At 35.5% G+C, this 23,613-nt stretch overlaps 1 protein-coding gene across 3 annotated transcripts in view; it reads left to right on the top strand.

The window, feature by feature from the left end:
- Nucleotides 1-23,613, top strand: part of Bili (FERM domain-containing protein 8 Bili) — an 82,739-nt gene that overhangs the window by 54,941 nt on the left and 4,185 nt on the right. For all 3 annotated transcript variants that reach the window (XM_075291061.1, XM_075291060.1, XM_075291062.1), the window contains exons 5-8: nucleotides 13,919-14,080; nucleotides 14,137-14,325; nucleotides 14,380-14,509; nucleotides 14,559-14,657. In XM_075291061.1, the coding sequence (XP_075147176.1) occupies nucleotides 13,919-14,080; nucleotides 14,137-14,325; nucleotides 14,380-14,509; nucleotides 14,559-14,657 (580 nt within the window). The remainder of the gene's footprint in view (nucleotides 1-13,918; nucleotides 14,081-14,136; nucleotides 14,326-14,379; nucleotides 14,510-14,558; nucleotides 14,658-23,613) is intronic.

Genomic DNA, 23,613 nt, shown 5'->3' with positions numbered 1-23,613 from the left:
AAAAAAAAAAAAACAAAAAAAACTTTGGTCGAAGCAGGGATCGAACCCACGACCCTTGGCATGCAAGTCGGACGTAGCAACCACTGCTCCACGGTGCCAAACTAAATGTTTGTTTCTGTTAAATAAACTTTGTTTATTCGGTTCGTGGGCGCCGCATTGTTGGCATCAAAGATTATAGATTTGAGGAAGATGGGAGATTGGCTTGCGTCATACCAAATGTTGCATTTACCAGATTAGTTTAATACATGTTTGCAATCTTTTAGTTGTTTTTAGTTTTTATTTTTTAAATGAAAAATGTAATTTTCTTAATGAAACAATGTTAAATTTTAGGCAACAACAAAAAATTACATTTTCCCCTTTATGGAAATTTATTTCGTGCTCTTAATTTCTTTTTATTTGCATTTTAATGCTATGTCAATACTTGTCGTATACGCGTTTGGTTCGAGTATTAAACTAATGTGGTAAATGGTTTGATGTGCTCAGTAGCCAATCTCCCATCTTCCTCTTTTATTATCTTTGGTTGGCATTACAAGAAAAAGGTGTTAAGAACTAAAAAACCTCGTGGACGTGAGAAAGATGTGAGGGAAAATGCAATTAGCAAGAAAACAATGTTTTTTTTTTGAGTTTGTCTTTATGAAATTGTTTTTACATCCTGGAAAATAATAAACGTTTATCACAAAAAGTATATACTTTTCTTTCAAATACACTTCCTTACAGCGAAAAGCAAATGAGAAACGAACTTTGTTTGTCTAAAATTTCGTTTGGGAGGAAAGAATTATTTTTTTGCGTGTACGCAAAGAAACAAAACGTTTGGAAAACGTGTACCGAAAACGTTTTTCTTTTGTTAGAGTTTTTTGAATTGCTTCTAAAATTTTAAACTTTCATCACCAAAAAAATTCGTTTGTTACAAAATTTTTATTTTTTCAATAAAAAAAATAATTTTTGAAACAACAACACAGTCCATTTCGTTTATATCAAACGCTGTTCTTCTCTGACTTTAGGTCTTTAATAAGAACATTTTTTCGGAATCTTCCGAACATATCTGGAATAAATGAAAAAAAAATAACAAAAAAAACTTTGGTCGAAGCAGGGATCGAACCCACGTCCCTTGGCATGCAAGTTGGACGGGGCAACCACAGCTCCACGGTGCCAAACTAAATGTTTGTTTCTGTTAAATAAACTTTGTTTATTCGGTTCGTGGGCGCCGCAAGCTATGCAATATAAATATAACTTATATGGATATATATCTATTGATGACCATAACAGGTACATAGCTCAGTGGTTAGTGTGTTGGCTTACAAAGTTACAAAGTCTCCGTCCAGGCGAAAGGTAAAAAAAATTTTAAATTTTATAAAATCGTATAATTTCTTCTACATTGTTGGTATTACAGGAAAAGTTGTTACGAACTAAAAAACCTCGTGGATGTGAGAAAGATGTGAGGGAAAATGCAGTTAGCAAGAAAACAATGTTTTTTTTGAGTTCGTCTTTATGAAATAGTTTTTACATCCTCGAAAAGAATAAACGTTTATCACAAAAAGTATATACTTTTCTTCCAAATACACTTCCTTACAGCGAAAAGCAAACAAGAAACGAACTTTGTTTGTCTAAAATTTCGTTTGGGAGGAAAGAATTATTTTTTTGCGTGTGGTGTTAGTATATGTTCTCTAACAACCATACAAAAGTTGGTCCGCATCCGTTCATAATTATATACAAGTATAGCGCTTTTTTATTTATTTATCCCCAGATTTGGCTTGCGGAGCCTCTAAGAAAAGCAAATTTCATCCGATCCGGCTGAAATTTGGTACATGGTGTTAGTATATGGTCTCTAACAAGCATGCAAAAAGTGGTCCACATGGGTCCATGTTTTAGAATTTGAAATTTTGAATGTGCTAATACTTACTGGATGCCGTTCGCGTACTTTTCAGTAATTTTAAGCAAAGAGAGTAAAATACACTCTTACTATCTTAAGGTAAGTACACGCAAAAAAATAATTCTTTCCTCCCAAACGAAATTTTGGACAAACAAAGTTCGTTTCTCATTTGCTTTTCGCTGTAAGGAGGTGTATTTGGAAGAAAAGTATATACTTTTTGTGATAAACTTTTATTCTTTTCCAGGGTGTAAAAACAATTTCATAAAGACTAACTAAAAAACATTGTTTTCTTGCTAATTGCATTTTCCCTCACATCTTTCTCACATCCACGAGGTTTTTTAGTTCTTAACACCTTTTCCTGTAATACCAACAATGTAGAAGAAATTATACGATTTTATTAAATTTAAAATTTTTTTCTACCTTTCGCCTGGACGGAGAATCGAACCGCGGACCATGCACTTTGTAAGCCAACACACTATCCACCGAGCTATGTACCTGTTATAGTCATCAATAGATAATTATCCATATAAGTTATATTTATATAGCATAGCTTATATTTATATAGCATAGCTTGCGGCGCCCACGAACCGAATAAACAATGTTTATTTAACAGAAACAAACATTTAGTTTGACACCGTGGAGCAGTGGTTGCTACGTCCGACTTGCATGCCAAGGGTCGTGGGTTCGATCCCTGCTTCTACCAATTTTTTTGTTTGTTTTTTTTTTTTTACATATATTCCAGACATGTTCGGAAGATTCCGAAAAAATGTTCAACATTACATTGTAGTATATTAAATTTTGAACTGTAAAATGTGTCTTATTAAAGACCTAAAGTCAGAAAAGAACAGTGTTTGATATAAACGAAATGGACTGTGTTGTTGGTTCAAAAATAACTTTTTTTATTGAAAAAATAAAAATTTTGTAACAAACGATTTTTTTTTGGTGATAAAAGTTTAAAATTTTCGAAGCAATTCAAAAAACTCTAACAAAAGAAAAACGTTCTCGGTACACGTTTTCCAAACGTCTTTTTTCTTTGCGTGTACTATTTTCGCTGTTCGAGTTGACATTTTTTCGGTTACTTTGTTAAAACAGTATAAAGCAGATAAATTAACTCAATTGAAGCGCAGTTTCTTGTTCCTCTAGATTTCGACAAGACTTTATAGGAATATGCTTGTTTTCATTTACAATTTTCAATATTTCTGGAAAAGTAATCGCGAAAATAAAGTGATTTTCAACTCGATATCCTAACATAGTACCTATCTTTACTGGATATTTTTTTACTGGATATGTACGCGTACAGACCTAATGTCGCGCAATTGAGACGATTTGAAATCGTGCGTATTAGATTTGTGTGTTCGTTCTAGGGCTATCATTCGGGATCGATTTTTATAAATCCCGGGATTCGGGATTTCAAACTATGGAATCCCAGGATTTTCCGGGATCACGAAATGTTCGGGATTTTTAAAATTTTTTTAGTAATAAAAATCTACAGCGACAAAAAATTGTTGTACATTAAACCATTTTAGTTTAATTGATTTTATTAACAAAATACCAACAAAGAGTAAATTACAAAGCAATTTCAAATTGCTATCATACTTAACAAACTCTCAACTCAATATGAAGAAAAGGAAAACAAAAAATTATGACAAAAATAAAGTAATAATATCTTACTCAATAAAGCATTTTAATGATTTCGGTTAGATTAGGTATATTTTTGTACAATCCTTTTGTACTTCATTGTTTTAAGTAACTTCTTAAAAATATCAAGGCATCCAAGTTTTTATCAGATAAATGCAACATTGTTATACATTATTGTCGACGGACCTTTTATCATTGCTTTTTATTTTATGTGGCACGAATTCCATTTCACATGAACTCAATGTTCAAAGGAGGGCCTTATAGTTTACTTCGATTTTTGATGAAATTGTGCTTTTATAGTATACCTCATGTATAATGAATTCTTACGAGGGCGGTTCGGAAACTTCTTAGCCTATCAATGAAAGAGAATTGTTAGTTTTTCAAAAATATTTTTATTTTTCAATATAATCTCCTGAAACTTCAATACACTTAGTCCAACGTTTTTCTAGCAATTCTATCCCTTGATTAAAATAGTTTTCCTCAAGGTCTTCAAAATAGTAGTTTACAACTGTAATTGCATCTTCATTTGAGGTAAAACGCTTGTCAGCAAGGAATTTTTTAGATGTGGGAACAAGTAAAAGTCACTGGGAGCTAAATCAGGAGAAAAGGTGGGTGGTCAAGCAACTCGTACTTTAATTTGTTGATTTTAGCCATTGTTAAATACTCATGTGCGCTGGTGCGTTGTCTTGATGAAAAATTATTTTTTGTGTTGTAAGCAGCGTTGCCAGAATTGTTTCACCAAAAACCGCTAGATTTGTCCAAAAAACTAGCCAAAAAATGTTAAAAAGAGCTAGAAAAAAGCAAAATTTGTGTGTATCAAAAGTCACATTTTTGATAAAAATTTAACAAACTTAAAGGCTTTATTTCACTTACCCCCATTTTCAGGAAGGTCCGTTAGTGCTACGTTAGCTAACGAACTTTTAAACCGTACTATGGACATGTCTGTCACCTTGTCTATATATTCCATATGCCAGTTAGGAACGTAACTGCTAAAAATTTTTCAGTTAAAGTTAACCGGAGGGAAGATATTTCGATTTTACTTTCTGTTAACTGGGAGTTAAAGTCTAACGGAGATACATGAAAATGGCCGTTAGAATGCATATTATTTTAATAATATTCATTTGAATTCCATTTCTGTGAGACTGTAAGAAAATCTATGTCATATTAGCTCTGTTTGCGTACTCGATACATTTTGATTACTATCACAAATTTTTACTGAAAGTCCTTCGTTTATATTTCCTAGTGAAAGCATTTTTCCCAGTAAACTTGCAATTGTCAGCGGGTTAATCATCAACAAGTCCAATGTGCGATATATGTTATTGCACAATGTGACATAGAACTGCATTAGAAAATATCAATATATTTCGTTTTAACTGAATTAATGAAAAATAAAATAAAAACTTCTCCTAATTTTACCCAAGAGAATAAAACCCATTCTAACTGTCTTGCAAGTTTATACTGAACAGAGATAGTCTGTATACAACTTTTTAAAGTTTGCGACTGTCGCAAAGTTGTAAACGTCGTAAACGTCACATACACGTCGTAAATGTAGAAAAAGTAGCAAACGTCGCAACGTTCAGACCCTTTAGATAGGCAGCGAATGACAATCCAAGATGATGATACGTGCGAAGAAGTTTCAATTCTCAGGAATGTTTGTAAAATTATTAACGAGCTTAAAAAAACTTGAGAATATAGTTATTTCAATTGGAAACTCGAAGCCAAAATTACTATAAACTACTCGATGGTGCAGTAAACGTGACGGTCGGTACTCGTTCAGGGTTAACCTTTCACAAATTACTGCAAAAACTGGAAGGAAGGAAAACATAAATACATTACATAAATGAATTGCTGTTAAGAGAGAATTTTATAATATCTCTTTTTGGCTTATTAGCTTAGATGGACATTATGCACCACGAAAACCAAGAATAGTTTGAAGTTGTGAATGGGAGACGTAAATCTAGTAGAGTTTTGAATAAATACAATATAAAGCATTTTTTGCATACCTTTTATCGGGGAGCTTAACTAAATTAAATTAAAAAATATTCACAATTTCTTTAATTTCAAATTAGGTTTTCTACACTAGGTTTACGACTTTTGCGACATACGTATTATACCGTAAACGTATGTCGCAAAAGTCACTGTTTGCGACAGGCCAACCCTGATACTGAATAACTTTTATTCAAAAATTTCCCATACAAACCTATTGTTGTCCAAGTTTCGTAAATGTAAATCCATTCCATTAATATATAGATTTGTTTTGATCCTATCACTACGAATTTTTTATTGGATTTTTGTGATGTTAAAAAAAAATAATACCACATTCAAAACTTTATTTCCTTAATTATTTCTATGTTCGGTTCCAAAGAGTTTGTACACTAATGATTTTGGTATTGATTCCGAGTCAAATTTGAATTTATTCGTTTTTTCAGCTTTTTCTTCATGAACAACTCACAGTGCTTTAAAAACGTGTTAACGACAACTTAAATTTCCAAATTCAGACTCGACTTTAAGTAGAAATTATTTTATGTATACGTTTTTAAATAAAATGTTGAAACACCTCTTCTATTTTTGAACGCTATTTTGGTTTGTGATCAAGATACAAAAACTCCACAAATTTAAAGACTATTTCATTAATTTTAAGAATTTTTTAGAATTGACCCTAGCCTTCTTTCATGAAAAGATACCCATTTTTTAAGTTGAATCGCTTAACTATAAGGACAAAACGACTTTATCGGTTTTTGGATAAGGAAAACAGTTTATATAAGAGAAATTCACAAATGCTATTATAACCAAAATTCGCGTTCGTATTTTAAGGACATGAAATCATTGGCCTCACGACAATATTTTTTCAGTGTACAAAGCAATTCACATCTACTATTTTAATTTAGTAATATCATAATAACTTTATATAACATAAGAATGATAAACGAGTCAAATGCTAATATTCCTAATAATTTACTGACAGTTTATATAAGGAATTTGTATGGTAAATAATAGTAGATTTAAAGTTTACGATAACTTTTATGAATACGAGGAAAAACTTTACAACAAGGTGTATGCCCGCATAATGGCTGTAATAATTATTAATGTTTCAATTGAGCTTTGATGTAGAAAACCTTATTTCGCTTAAAACGATCCAAACAAGCTTGAGAAATGTTCATTCATATGCGTTTTTGATCGACTGTTAACAAATGCGGCACCCATCTTGCATAAAAAGCTTTTTCACCTGTAGTTCTTCATGCAAAATTAAATGGACTCGATCATTTGAGATGCCCATGATATTAGCAATTTCACGCACTTTTGTTCGTCGATCATTTAATACCATATCATGCACTTTGGCTACAATTTCTGTTGTTGTTGCTGTTTTTGAACAATTTTTTACTGTTGCATATGAAGGAGCACTTTCACCAAACACATTCACCATATCATTATGAATTTCTTGTTCCGATAAACCTTTTCTATGTAAATATTTAATGACATTGTAAAAAAATTGCGGATGCCTCTTTTTTGAACACCTGTTTCTATATGAAGGAGTTGCCAGATCGAAACAAACATTTAACATGTGTTCATAACAAAGATGGAAGTTTCCAAAACACTTAACTTTTTTCTGTTTATACTGCTCTTTTTGTGCTAGGCTAAGAAGTTTCCGAACTGCCCTCGTACTCAAAATATACCATATATGTGTGTTAACTAAATTTGTCGGGAAGATTTTATAATTTATAATAATTCTAAAAAGCCCGGGAATTAAAATAAAAAATCCAGGGATTTCGTGATAGGATTTATCCCGGGTGACAGCCCTAGTTCGCACATTAGCAGGATTCCAAATGAAGTTTATGTTCACAGTATGGCAACGCAAATCAGGTGATGGATTTATTTTGCACACGCTTCGTTACTTTAGTGGGTAGAATCAATCTTGACATACTGGGTATTAGAAAATGATTAATTTTACCAAGAAATAATATTCGGATGTGGGCTTCATTGGTACGAATCAACTCTTAAGCGTATTGTCTATTATATCACTTTTGATTTTGGACAAATTTTGTTGTAATGGCGTGAAAAAAAGCCATAAAATATTGAATTCGCAAAATTATGCGTATTCGGATGGCCGGAACACGCCAAAAAATCCAATTCTCATAATGTTTGCGAATGCATTTGCCAGAACAGTCCTGTATATAGAGTTATTGTGTCCTAGATATGAAGGATTCTCAAATGTTAACTCAATTCTTAAGATTATAAATTGAAGAAATATAGATACACCAAAATAAGAATCATGAGGAATTGCTTATACCACAAATATGGAACAATTGTCCGCAAATATGGAACGATTTTTCCCGCCACACTGTGGAACAGGGTATTATACGCTGTGCATATGTTTGCAACACCCAGAAGGATACTCATTATACACATGGTGTCTGCAAAAATAATACTTATAGCCGGCCCCATATTTACGCTTATATGTCCCAAGGAGTCAAAATTTTACCCTGATTTGCTTTAAATTTTACACAAGGAGTACATTTGATAGTGTAAAGTGTTTCTAGTTTGGTTGAAATCGGTCCAGAGAAATCATAAATGCAAAAATAATATAGTCGGCCCTGCCCGACTTTAGACATTCCTTACTTGTTTATTTTACATTTTATGTTTTTTATATTATTCGTGCAAGTGAAGTGAACCAGCCTTTATAAAATTTTAGCCCATTTCAGCTTCGAAAAGTACATTTTTAGTTTTTTTCGTCAACATCATTTATCATCCCCTGAAAGCCGTATCTTACACGGCCTTTGGTCTTGACTAGATGTGGCAACGACTGAATGCTCATATAAACCCCGCATGTCGTCTTGGTCCATCCATCTCATTCAAACGGTCAACCTTCCAATCGACGTTTAGAAGATCTAGGTTTCATTCCTTTAGTCTGTTTAATATTGAATCGGGATCAGGAGAGTTTCCAGGTATTCATGCATGTGATTTAGGTTTAGCCGGCATGTCCTCCTTCTCGACTAACTCCAGAGCGGCTCTTTCCCAAACTTCATTTATTAGCATCAAAGCAGCTTGAAAGCAATCCATAGACCTCTGGTGTGCAAATGCGATTAACATAAATCGTCCTTTATACCATCCAGCATCTTGGCGTCGAGGTCTTGGTCCGGGAAACTTTGCTAGGTTAGGTTAGGTTAAAGTGGCAGCCCGATTAAGATTCAGACTCACTTAGACTATTCAGTCCATTGTGATACCACATTAACTAAAAGTACCTATTACATATGGGCACTTCTAGTTTTAACCGCTGAACCTTCTTGATTATTTTTCTTTGTTGAACCAACCAGATTGTTCCAAAAATATTAGCAGACTGCTTAAGTTAACGTTTTCCAGATCCGCCAGTAATCTGAAGCTATATGCTCCTAAAAGTTGCTTGCGCTTTACACAAAATGCAGGACACTCACACAAGAGGTGTTTAATTGATTCTTTTTCCTCCGCATCATGACAGCTCATACAATAGTCATTATACTTCGCGCCAATAGTTTTTGCAAAATCTCCTATCAGGCAGCGACCCGTTATAGCAGATATCAGGAGTGATACCCGACGTCTCGAGAACATTAGCATATCTAGTGTGCGGTTTAAGTTGGAATGGGGCCATATTTGCTTGGTGTCGTTACAACCCTTGCAATTCTCCCATCGAACATTTGCCATCATAACAGCCTTCTCACGCAGCATGAGCTTGCAGGTAGCTAGGGGCATACCAACAAATTCTAGTTCCCCTGGAATATGTAAGGTAGTCCCTAGCCTTGCCAACTCATCCGCTTCGCAGTTCCCCGGAATGTTCCTATGGCCAGGCACCCATATTAGGTGAATATTGTACTGCTCAGCCATCTCATTGAGAGATTTGCGGCAATCGATGGCCGTTTTCGAGTTGAGGAACACAGAGTCCAAGGATTTTATTGCAGGTTGACTGTCTGAGTATATATTAATGCCCACATTTTTTGGAACATTACTTCTCAGCCAATTCGCCACCTCTCTTATTGCTAATATTTCAGCCTGAAAAACACTACAGTGATTAGGTAATCTTTTCGCTATTTGAAGTTCCAGATCATTAGAATATACTCCGAAACCCACTTGTCCATCCAATTTGGAGCCATCAGTGGAGAAATCTATATATTCTTTATTCCCCGGGGTATGTGTGCACCACGCCTCACTGTTGGGGATTAGAGTCTCAAACTTTTTGTCGAAAAGTGGACTCGCCAAAGTGTAATCCACTACGTTAGGCACATCTGACATTATTTTGAGGACAGAACTGTGACCGTAACCATTTTCCGACCACAGCGATAGTTCGCGCAACCGCACAGCCGTTGTTGCAGCTGACTGTTTGGCCAAAATGTCTAAAGGCAATAGATGCATCATGACATTAAGGGAATTTGTTCCTGTTTTGCTGAATGCGCCTGAAATACACAAACACGCCATACGCTGAACTTTATCTAAACCAGTCGGTTTCTGAAGTGCCGGCCACCAGACTACAACACCATATAGCATTATAGGTCTAACCACTGCCGTGTATAGCCAATGCACAATTTTTGGTTTTAGTCCCCACTTTTTCCTATTGCCTTTTTGCACGAGTACAAAGCTACAGTTGCCTTCCTCGCCCTTTCTTCAATATTAAGCTTAAAGTTCAGCTTCCTGTCCAAAATAACGCCAAGGTATTTTGCACAATCACCAAAGGGAATTTCAATACCCCCTAAGGAAATAGGCCTAACCGTGGGAGTTTTGCGATCTTTACAGTACATGACTAATTCTGTCTTTGCAGGATTTACCCCAAGACCATTGTCTTTCGCCCATTGTTCAGTCATCCGGAGGGCCCTCTGAATAATATCTCTGATTGTGGATGGGAATTTTCCCCTGACTGCCAGAGCTACATCATCTGCGTATGCCACCACTTTTATCCTTTCTTTTTCTAGAGTAACCAGAAGGCTATTTATAGCAACATTCCAAAGAAGAGGTGATAGAACTCCTCCTTGGGGAGTGCCTCTGTTCACATACTTTTGTATGTTTGCTTGTCCTAGTGTGGCTGAAATACGTCTCTTCATTAGCAGTTCGTCTAACAGCCTGAGTATACATGGATCAACATTCAGAGTTGTCAGTCCATTTAATATCGAGCTCGGATGGACATTATTGAACGCCCCTTCGATGTCTAGAAACGCCACGATTGTGTATTCTTTGACAGATAGTGAGCTTTCAATAAAGCTGACTAGTTCATGTAGTGCGGTCTCAGTAGACCTGCCCTTCGAGTATGCATGCTGTCGTTTCGAGAACAAACTTGAATCGATGCTAGTTCTAAGATAAATATCTATCATCCTCTCCAGAGTCTTAAGTAGGAATGAGGATAAGCTGATTGGTCGGAAATCCTTCGCCCTCGAGTGAGAGGCTTTTCCCGCTTTAGGTATGAAGACGACTTTTGTTTCCCTCCACTTTCCTAGGATATATGATAAGTTGATACATCCTTTATATATCACCGACAACCAGGGGATAATTTTGTCAGTTACAGCTTGTAACTCCGCCGGAGTAATTCCATCAGGTCCAGGGGATTTGAATGGTCCAAAGCTATTTAGCGCCCATCTTATTCTAGTTTCCGATACAATGTCCTCGACAGGAAACGACCGCTGAGCAACTGTGGCACCGCCAGTACATGGTTCAACCGTCTGATTTCCAGGAAAATGTGTGTCCAATAGTACCTCCAGCGTATCCTCACTGGACGTTGTCCAATTGCCCTCCGATGTTTTAATGAAACCTGGAGCGGAGTTGGTGGATGCTAGAACCTTCCGTAGTCTGGAAGCCTCGGACGTATTCTCAATACTGCTGCAGTAAGCATTCCAAGAGTTATGCTGAGCCTTTCTCAGTTCTCGCTTGTATCCTCTCAGATTCTTCTTGTAAGCGTCCCAGTCCTCAGGGGCTCTGGTGGACTTTGCCTTATTAAAGAGCTTCCTGCAGGATTTCCTCATATTACTTATTTCCGTAGACCACCATGGTGGTCGATGTTTCCCCCTTGGCTTTCCTCTAGGGCATGCAGCTTTCAGTGAGATGTTGAAGGCCTTAGTAATCCGCTCCACTGCGTGTTCGATATCTTGCACATTTCTCATATTTGTCTCTGTTATTTCCGGTATCATCATATTGAACGATTCCCTATACCTATTCCAGTCAGCTTTCCTAACATTTGGCGGAAATATGATCTTGCTGATATGAACATCAAATTTAAAACTGATGTAGCGATGATCTGAGAAGCTGTGTTCACTTAAAACCTGCCACTCAGATATTATTTCATTCAGTTCTTGCGAGGCCAAGGTGATGTCCAAAACCTCTTGCCTGTTTTTAGTGACAAAGGTTGGGACATCTCCCTTGTTGCAAACTACCAGATTAGTACGCAAAATAAACTCTATTAGCGACTCTCCCCTTGCATTAGTATCACTACTTCCCCATATACTATGATGTGCATTCGCATCGCATCCCATAATGAGTTTCGCCTTTGTTTTCAGTGACTCCTCCACTAAGGTCTTAACGGCATATGGAGGTATCTCCTGTCATGTCCCATGTAGACCGAATATACCCAATATTTGCATTTGGCTATTTCTAAACTTGCAACGACAGTGTCTGTATTGCACATTGAAGGAAGCAGAAACAAGTTGAGCTCGTTTTTAGCCATTATACAGGCTCGATTTACATCATTACCAGTATACTGCAATAGTTTGAACCCCGGAGTACTTAATTCACATATTTTGTTTTTATAAACATATGGTTCTTGAATAAGAACTATATCTATGTCCCCTTTCATCAGGAGAACTTTTAAGGCAGCACATGCAGCCTTACAATGATGAAGATTTATCTGGAGGATCCGTAGGACCATCGAGATTTTCAACAACCGTCACATCAGCCGCTTCAATCGAGTCATCAAGAATGTCCTCTTCAGAGATATCGGTGACTCTCGCAATAACCATAGGTTCAACTTTGGTGAGTTCTGAGGCAGTAGAAGCCTCCTCACGCATACGGTATCTATCCATGTCTTCAAATGTCTTGGTATCCCCCTCGACTTCGCAAGAGGATCCGCTTACTTCTGATTCAGACAGAGGCTTGTCCATTTCTGAATCCTTTAGCTGATCGTTTTTATACACCTTCATTTGGATATAATGAAAGCCATAACATACACGGCCCTGGGACTTTGCTAGATGTGGCAAAGACTGAGTGTTCAATATAAACACTGCATGCCGTCTTGGCCCATCCACTTCATCCAAACGGCCAACCTTCCAATCAGCTGTTGGAAGATCTGGATTGCATTGTTTCAGTCTATTTAAAATAGATTCAGGGTCAGGAGGGTTTGCAGGTATCCACGCATGTGCTCTTGGTCTAGCCGGTATGTCTTTCTTCTCGACTAACTCTAGAGCAGCTCCTTCCCAAACTTCACCAATTAGTATCAGAGCAGCTTTAAAACATTCTATAGACCTCTGGTCCTCAAATGCGACTAGCTTAAATCGTCCTTGATACCAACCAGCCTCTTGGTGTCGAGGATCTGGGCCGGGAAACTTTTCCAGCACCTGTGAGTAGACGCCAGACAAAGCATTCTCAATTTCCCCCCTTTGCTAACATCTGTGAGTAGACACCAGACATCTCAATTTACCCTTTTTTTGCTTAAGAACCATACGGTCCAATGCTCCTGTGTTAATGCTATAGTTTGTAACTGAGGCAAACGATCTTTGATGCTTTTTGGAAGATGACAACTCATCTGGCGATCGTTGCCTTTTTCCAGGTTCAAGAATTCCTTGAGCCCATTTTAAGGAATCGCTTTACTTAGCCGACAAGTTAGCGGTCGACTGATCCTAATTTCTTTAGGATAAACAAAGGATTTCTTCGTTCCTTGAACCTTTTTCTTAATGGATTACCACATTTTGATGTCGTCGTGATGACCTTAGGAAAGGTTCGACTTGCCAAAGAGGGGTCGCAACCCGTCTACAGATCGACTAATTGGGTCTAACTGTTTGTCATTGCACAAATTGAATTTCGCTGCATGCATATTCTGCCGCCATACTTCGTAATAAGTACTTATTATAGGTAGACTAATTTGGCCTAACCACTGCACAAATTGACAGCCCAGGTGATGGCTTTGAATATCGCTGCATGCATATTCTATCACCACACTTGAAATTCGTAAAAAGTACTTATTACGGAAAGTTTATTTAATCCGATATATATACCAACATAATATGTCTAACATATTAATATATATGTCCCAAACATGTTATTTTTCCACTTAAATATATAGTGGTGAAAAAATTGGCCCGAAATAATTGTTATTTACATCGGAACATATGGAAAAATGAATTATTATTTTATGTGTATGTCAAAGGACTTAAATTTTAATAAAAGCCTATATTGTTGTTATTATAGAGATCATAGAATCTTAGAACTGCTTTATGAGGAGGCCAAATATAACGTGCTCTCTGGGCGATATGTAATGGAACCGGTACATGCTCTAATGTTAGGTGGCATACAAGCACGGATAGAACTGGGGCCTTTTAATTCGCACTCTCATACAAATGGATATTTCAGGTAACATATTAAATTTTTTTTCGAAAAATACAATAAATCAGTTAAGATTTTGGTAGAGAGAACCAGACAAGATTCTTGCCGCGCCACGTTGCCAGAAATTCCAGCTTATCCTGGCTTCCAGTTAGTCGAAAAAATTCGGCTGAAATAAGACTTCTAGAACAATTTAAACGTGTGCCACAAACAGCAACTACAAGGAAACTAATGAGAAAATATTTAGAATTCTGTTGGGCGCTTCCATTTTACGGGTGAGTGATGTTTATAATGCTTTTTACTCGTGTCCTAAATTGAAACCATTATAGATCAGCGTATTTTCATGGTCAAATAGAGCAGCCAGTAAGAGGAATTGTCAGTTTAATCAGTCATAAAGACAATGAAGTACTGATTGGTATAAATGAAAGAGGAGTGTTTGTAATTGATCCTGTGGAATCGGTATAAAGATTTCTATTAGAGGTCCACGTTCTAATACATTTTTTTCCAGACTTTATTAATTGGTCTACGCTACGAAGATCTATCTTGGGACTACGCAAAACCAAGTGCAGCAGACGACCCACAATGCCTAACATGTATATTTCTTCAGGTATGTTTCCTCATGTAAATTTCCAGAACTTTTGAAAACTGTATTTGTAGATTGAGATTATTTCATAGAATTTTTTTTCTGATTCAATCACAAAATTAATTGATCCAATTGAAATGTCTCCAATCATAGGTTGAGTTATAGTGGCAACTAGAGTACCTATTACATATGGGCACTTCTAGTTTTAACCGCGGAACCTACTCGATTATTTCCTTCTGTTGAACCAACCAGATTGTTCCTTCCGATGAACAAAAAAAAAAATTATAGTATCAATCACAGTTTTAATTTGGCATAAAAAGAATGCTTAATTAAAAAATTAATTGATTTCATTAGAAAATTAATTTTAATTGATTCATTTAAAAATATAATTGATGTTTAATACAAAATTCAATTAATTTGTTAATTAGAAACTTAACTGATGTATCCCCTTTTCTTAACTGATGTATCCCCTTTTCATGAAGCTCTGTTAGTACAATGATAGCTAACGAGCTTTTAAACCATAGTATGGGCATACCTCTCATCTTATCTACATATTCCATATGCCAGATAAGAAATTAACTGCTGACATATTGGAGTTAAAGTTAACCGGGGAGAAAATATATGTAATTTACTTTCTGATGACTGACAGTTAAAGCTTAACGCAGCTAGATGAAAATGGCCTTTGGTTTTTTAGTTTGGTTATAAATTGTTTCAATTAAATTCTTAATTAAGAATTAATCATTTTTTTACTGGCTTCGTTGTGTTTTAACTGTTAATTGGTCCATAATTATATATAGCCCCATACCAAAAGAATCCTCTTCGTTAGTTTTACGAACTATTCTTCATTAAAACAATGAAATTTTCATTGATTTTTAAACATTTCAACTTCGTAAAAAATCGTACTTTTGACGAAACTTTCTTTTACATTTCATGATTTTTGTGTCGAAGTTTTTACGAAAGTGCGAATATTTTACGAAGCATTCACAGTTAAAATTTCTATGTACGAGACATTTGCATTGAAATTACGAAGAAGTTTTATTGAAGTTGGAAGTGCCTTCCTTGTTTAATTTTTTAATGTATGTCTATGCTACTTCTCATATTACACAAAGAATATTCGTTAAAATTGAGCCAAAAAAATTATGTTGGATATAACGTAACATTTTCATAAATACAATCAAAATATTCGTTAATAGTACGAACCGTTACGTTGATTAACAGAAACTTCATCGTAATAACAACAAATTTCATTGTATTAACGAATTTGTTTCATTGGCTCACTTTTAATGACACATTTCGTCAATATAACGAAACTTTTTCTGTCAGTGTGCGCATTCATTTTGCTACCAAAAAGTACGAACATATTTTATAAAAACTACGAAACTTTTTTATTAAAAGCACGAACGTTTTACATACAACTATCAAGAAAATGTTTCGTACTATTAAGGAAATATTTCGTTCTTTTCACGAAGAGAATTCCTTCAGTGTTGTATTACAATGTTTATCTATTTGCTAATGAAATGCACAAACACGTTACAATATACTATGTTAGTTAACAGAGCTCATATGTATTTCAAATTATAATTAAACATTTAACAAATACAAATTCACAAAAAATCAACAAGTTATTTTATAATTAAAATTATATTTGTATCTACAAAAACGCTCCACCATTCTGGCCCGTTGAAGGACCAAAGATCTTCAAAGATTTGGTAGTAGAGCACATTGACTACTACGCCTGTCAACTATTCCTGAGGTGCAATATTGTCCTCGTGGACCACCACCACTTGTCCTACTTATATATTGGCCTCTTCCTTGTTCCATTTGACTTCTGGGGCATTGCCTACTGCTCGAAAAAGCAGGAATTTCACTTGTTTGACGGCGCCCTCCAAAAAGTGGCGCTCTGGGGCAATAAATATGAATTCGACTTTGCACGACGTTCCCTAAAATTCCACCGCTTCTTTGCCTTTGACGAACGCTTTATACCTCTCTTGAATCGCTCGGCTGGCTCCCACGAAATTCGCTGGAATCATCGCAATACTCTCTGTTGGACACTCCTCTTCTGGCACTGTACCTATTGAAATATAATATAAATGCATCAGTTGTAGATAAGAAACTAATTCTCTATGGATTGTCTTTGAGGCGAAACAAAAAAAAAAACCCGCAAGGACACATTAACTGGACCACATAAGTCAACCCCTACTATCAAAAATGGGCGTAATGATCTCAATCTATCTGTGGGCAGATTTTCCCATTACCTGGGTCATGAGCTTCGGCTTATAACGGAAGCAATGAACGCAGTCTTGGACAACCTGTTTGCACTCATCTCTGGAATTTCTCACCCAAATACTTTCACGCGACAGTTCAACTAATGCTCTCGTTCCTGCATGACTATTCTTTATATGTAGATCACGTTACGCCTTTTTAGGCAATAAAATCGGAAATTTCGTATTACAAGCCAATGGATCATTCAGTAATCATCCACCTACCCTCATTAATGAAATTTTGTTCCTTCAGTAAAATCGTGTATAAATGGTGTTAATATTTGAATATTCAAAGGAAGAAGAAGGGATTTTTTTAGTTTTTGGATTTCTCCAGAAACCCATTTAATTTCCTTGGTACCAGGCCACCTTAAGAGCCACCGTCGTGCAATGGTTAGCAAGCCCGCCTTGCATCCACAGGGTCGTGGGTTCAACCCCCGTTTCGACCAAACATCAAAAAGTTTTTCAGCGGTGGATTATCCCCTCTCAGTAATGCCGGTAGCATTTCTGAGTATTTCAAGGCTTCTCTAAGTGGTTTCACTGGAATGTGGTGAGATGGTAGTCCCTTGTCATTGAGCTTGACATTGAATCGGGCAGCACTCAGTGATAAGCGAGAAGTTAACTGTGGTACCACAATGGACTGAATAGTCGAAGTGAGCCTGAAAAATCGGGCTGCCACTATACCTATCCTAACCTTGCAAGAAGACATTCAGTTCTCTGCTATTTTATACTTCTTCGAAGAATCTATGAATGGAAGTACGTAGCACATTATTTCAATGATCTTGGGTAACATTAGCATAATGTTAAACCATTTCCAATATGTTGTTTTTGGACTGATTGCCAATCACAAGAAGAATTTTTGATTTAGTACGTGTCTCCAATCCACACGATCTGACCATTCCTGGATTTCTGCAACCCTATTCGTCACAAATGTGGTGAGGGTAGATAGGTGCGTTTTAACCCAATTTAAAGTTATTCCCGAACCTGTCCAAAAAACTACTTTTTCAATTTGAAAACTAAGCATCTTTAGTTCGATTCCACATGGGTGGTACACAATTCAAGCCAAGGTAAAGTTTTAGTTTGTAAGGGAGCAACCTTGGATTTCGCCGTCAAAAGTCGAGAAAATACCCCTTCCTCACTAAACTTCTAACATAGCACACTAAACAGCAACCGTAGTACAGTGGTCGGTGCTGAATGGAGTTAGCGGCCAAAAATACTTTATACAGCTTTATAATTATGTCAGAACTATTTAATGATAAAATTGAATTGATTGATGACGTTTTGGTATCAGAGAATGAAGCCGCCGATTTTAGCCGTCGCCGACCCGTTTTTAGTAGTCGACGCCGCCGCCGAATATGTCGACTCATCTCGACTCAAATTTAGCCGCTAATTAATCTAAAATATTGATTTATATCAGAAAATTTTAATAATATTTGTTATAGTTTTTGCCAAAATTTTGCACTCTTCACTTTCAATCAATTAGTATCAAGTTGCTATAATAGTTTTACAAAAATTTAGCTCAAAAATTTCATTCAAATTGTACATTTGATTGTAAGATTGGTTGTAATCTTATTACAATTCGGAAAACTTCAAATTGATTTTATAATAGATAATTTTGCGCCGCCGAACAGATAATTTTTTATCGGCTTAGCCGTCAAGCCGCCGCTGCCGGAGGCAAAAATTTAGTGTTAGCCGCCGCCGACAAAAATAGGTCGGCTTCATTCTCTGTTTGGTATAGCCCCCTGTATAGAGCGATCTCCCGATTTTACTTCTTGGGCTTCTAGAAACTGTACGTTCTATCCGATTTTGCTGAAAATTGAACTCTAATGGTATTTTAGGAACAAAAGTAGGTGTGCGGAAAACGGTGTATATCGGTCCATGATTTAGTATAGCCCCCATATAGACCGATCTCCCAATTTTACTTCTTGGGCTTCTAGAAACCATAGTTTTTCTTCGATTTCCCTGAAATTGGAAATCTAGATGTACTTTAGGAGTGCCGAAAATGGTGCCTATCGGTCCATGTATTTATATATCCCTCATACAGACCGATATCCCGATTTTACTTCTTGGGCTTTCAGAAATCGTATTTTCTATCCGATTTGCCTTAAACTTCAAATACAGAGGTATTTTAGGACCACAAATAGGTGTGAAGAAAAAGATGGTTATCGGTTCCGATAACCTATCCTCCGATTGTATTGTTTGGGCTTCTAGAAAACGTACTTTCTATCAGATTTGCCTAAAATTTAAAATCTAGAAGTATTTTAAGATCACAAATAGGTGTAACGGAAAAGAGGTGAATCAGCCCATGTGTTGGTATAGCACACATATAGACCGATCTCCCTATTTTACTCCAAGGGCATTAGTTTTTATCTGATTTTCATGGAATTGCAAATCTTGTGGTATTTTATATATAAAGTCAACGTAAAATAAGATTTTTTGATTATTATTTTGGTCCGTTTATTAGTTTCTAAATTTTCCCATATGATTAAGCTATAAGAATTTTTCTCCTTTACACACGATAGCAGACGTTGAAGAATGTATACAACGATCTGAAGAAGAAGACAAAGAAATATGCAGAGCCAAACTCGCAAACAAAATCAACATGTACAAAAGGCACAAGAAAAAGACACAAAAGGAAGCATTTATTTTAACAATTTACGACAAAACCAAAAGATTTCTGAAGAACAATAAAGACATTGTAATAATACAAGCAGACAAGGGAAATAAAACAGTTGCGATGTGCCGAATATAATAAGAAAATAGAAGCCCAGTTAGAGGATAGAAATACATACCGAGTTGTGAGAACTGATCCCACCGCAAAATTACTTAGAACAAATAACACGATAGTTGCAGAACTACATAAAACTAACATTATAGATAATTGGCAAAAAATAAATTTACATTGCTCAGCGCTACAGCTTCACGGATCTATGGCCTCCCAAAGGTACATAAAGAAAACATACCTCTTCGTCCTATAGTATCGTCCATAGGTTAGGTGGCAGCCCGATGTATCAGGCTCACTTAGACTATTCAGTCCATTGTGATACCACATTGGTGAACTTCTCTCTTATCACTGAGTGCTACCCGTTTCGTTGTTAAGCTCAATGACAAGGAACCTCCTTTTTATAGCCGAGTCCGAACGGAGTTCCACATTGCAGTGAAACCACTTAGAGAAGCTTTGAAACCCTCAGAAATGTCACCAGCATTACTGAGGTGGGATAATCCACCGCTGAAAAACTTTTTGGTGTTCGGTCGAAGCAGGAATCGAACCCACGACCTTGTGTATGCAAGGCGGGCATGCTAACCATTGCACCACGGTGGCTCCCATAAGTCGTCCATAAGTGTTCCGTGTTATAATTTGTCAAAATATATTGGAAGCATTTTAAAACATATTCTTTCAACAAAATACAACATTAAAAATTCTATGCAACTAAAACACAATTTAAAGGAAGTGAAGATAGGGAGCAACGAAATAATAATATCTTTGGATGTAATCTCTCTTTTCACAAATATTCCAGTACATACAGCTGTACAAATTATAATGAAACAATGGGAGAAAATAAAGCGAAAAAACAAAAATTTCGAGATCTACTTTCCTAAGGATTCTAAATTTCTGCCTACTAGAAAACAACTACTTCATGTATGACAACAAAATCTATAATCAAATTTTCGGAATGCCACTGGGGAACCCCTTATCACCTATAATAGCAGACATTGTAGTGGACAACCTACTAAACACCAATATTTGCAATCTTACAACACCAATTGGTAAAAAGAATTCCAACCACCAATATCTAACGCAACCGACGACTGTCGGTGTTTGTTAGTATGAGTGTTTGTCTCTCGAAAACACCGTAGTAAAGCAATCAGTCAAATTGGTTACCACATGTCTCAGCAGTGTTATTGGATGCTCTCTTAATTCTCTTAAAGTGATGTCAACAGCTGGTAGTTATTGATTATGTGATGGTAAACACAAGTTTACCATCACATAGGAGTATTTCAAAATATTTGGAAATAATATAACTTCTAAACTATTGGTCGTATCAATTTAAAAAGTTTTGGACATTTCTAGAGGAGGATATTAGCACACCATGATAAATGTTAAAATAAAAACCAGAATAATTTAAAAAATATATATTTTTTATTTTAGAATTTTTAATTAATAATCAATTACATTTAATTTAATGAATTTAAAAAGAAACATAACATTGAAAATAATTACATTTCAGTTAGTTTTAAATAAAGCTTATTGTTAATTTGCCAAAATAAAAATGTATGAAATTCATTTCGTATATTTGGCTAGCTATAGCGATGAAATTCTTTATTTTACCATTACGTCCAGCGCAAGCGTCCTAAGTTTACAAATCCTATTGAAAATCCAATATAAACGATGTAAATATGTTGCTAAAATAGCTGCATTAAATTAATTCATTTTCAAAAATGAAAACAATTTAGGACAAGTTTCAATTGATATTTGTAAAATATATATATTAATCCCATCACTGGCTTGACCTAAAACGAGTTAATCTCTCAATGTATACAAATCATAGTTATGTATAAATGAAACATATTTTTAGGAAAAAGCTAATAGTTTCCATTTTAATTTAATTTTATATAATTTTCCAAAAATAAATTTTAATTTACTCGTAGGTGCATTCAAAATTTCAACATTTGTAAAAATTGTTATTGAATCGCAAATTCCTCATGTCTAGCTCTCTTACTAAAGGACCAGAACTACTATGAATAAATCGGCAAATCTGTTTATAAACATAAATGTTGTCGACATTGAATGACGCCCATATTCAATGCAATCACACTTAATATATGTATACTACCGCATATTGTTACGATGTCGATTGGTCAACACTGCAAACGAACATAGATACATACGAGCGGTGTTTTTATTCTCGCATATGTATTAATGTAAAAGATCGCATGGTAATTGGTGCCTCACTCACTGCCACTGACAATTTGTGGGTATGATTGCAATACGAATCACATTTTTCGAAAATAGTTGTCCATATTTTATCACTTGGTATTTCTTTTGGCGAATTTGCATAAACGCCATGTCGTAGTCGTTATTGTCTGCAGACTTTGAAATTCCTAAATATGTTTGAGCCTCTGAAGCATTCTCCCCAGATGGCTGCGATGATTTTTGATCAAACGTCGAAATTTTTGGAAAAGTTGTTTCTTGAAAGTCGGAAACCGAAATTCATATTTACTGGAATATTACTTTCGGTGGAGGCAAACAAACTTTAGCTCCGAGGTGGCAATCGCTTTTTCTTTTGTAGTGCCTTTCGATTGACATGGATTTTGGCTATATTTCACATCACATTTGGTAGTGATGGGAATAAAATCGAACTTTTATATGTTGGCAGGGTATACCGACTTGAATAGAAATGGACACTAAACATGAACTGATTATTATAATTTGCAAAAATTTGCGCATATTTTTTTTACATTTACTGGTCAAATGACAGCTGAGGATTCGAAATACAAAACCAAAATATTTTTGAAAGCGATTTAATTTCAAGTCGTTTTCTTTTCTAAGAAACGGGAAAAATTAAAACAGATGCCTTGAGTAATTAAAATTCAGGTATTTTTGGCAAATTTTGTGAAAGATTCGGGACACTTCTTGGAGACGTAATTCCGGGACAATTCTGGCGAATCCCGACCATCTGGCAAGCATATTTTCAAACCATCCTAACTTTAAATGTGCCGATGCTTCAGAAATTTTATTATATACTGAATACGATTCAGCAAAGACATTGAAGTTACAGTGGATTCCAAAGTGTTAGATATGCCAGGTCAATTCGGTTTTTTATTATTAAATTCATTAAATTAAATGTAATTGATCACTAATTAAAAATACTAAAATAAAAAATATATATATTTTTGTAATTATTCTGGTTTTTATTTTAACAATTATGATGGTGTGCTAATATCCCCCTCTAGAAATGTTCAAAACTTTTTAAATCGGTACGACCAATAGTTTAGAAGTTACATTATTTCCAAATATTTTGAAACATTCCTATGTGATGGTAAACTTGTGTTCATTATGAAATACAAAACTCGCTGAAACAAAATCAATAACTACCAGCAGTTGACATCACTTTAAGAGAATTAAGAGAGCATCCAATAACACTGCTGAGACATGTGGTAAACAATTTGACTGATTGCTTTACTACGGTGTTTTCGAGAGATAAACACTCATACTTAGATATTGGTGGTTGAAATTCTTTTTACCAATAGGTGTTTTAAGATTGCAAATATTGGTGTTTAGTAAATACACTGGTCGGTTGCGGTAGATCGCAGCCGTTCTCTGATGTGCGCCAATCGGCAATGTCTACTTGTTCAATTGACTTAAATACGTGAGGCATCTAATTGAAAAAAGGAACCGACGATTTTTCATAAGAGTTTTTAAGCGAAACGTCTGAATTTGTTCAGAACGCTTTCTTCTATATAAAATCAACTGAAATTGTTTACGGTCTTCATTAACAAATATATGATTGTACATTTGTTTAATGTCGGCAGTTATTGTAATAACTGCAACGAAAGAGATGTATCAACAAGCCAAATTCTTTCAAAGCAATCGATACAATAACATTTAGTAAAAACTCAATTTACTTCAACAATTAGTACATAACCATCTGATCAAATTCTCTCATTCAACAATAGGACTGTTTTCTCTTAGCACTGGATGCAACATTTGTATGGGCTAT

This window comes from Haematobia irritans, chromosome 1, assembly GCF_050003625.1.
Source record: "Haematobia irritans isolate KBUSLIRL chromosome 1, ASM5000362v1, whole genome shotgun sequence".
Taxonomy (NCBI): domain Eukaryota; kingdom Metazoa; phylum Arthropoda; class Insecta; order Diptera; family Muscidae; genus Haematobia; species Haematobia irritans.
This window is presented reverse-complemented; position numbering and strand designations above follow the sequence as displayed.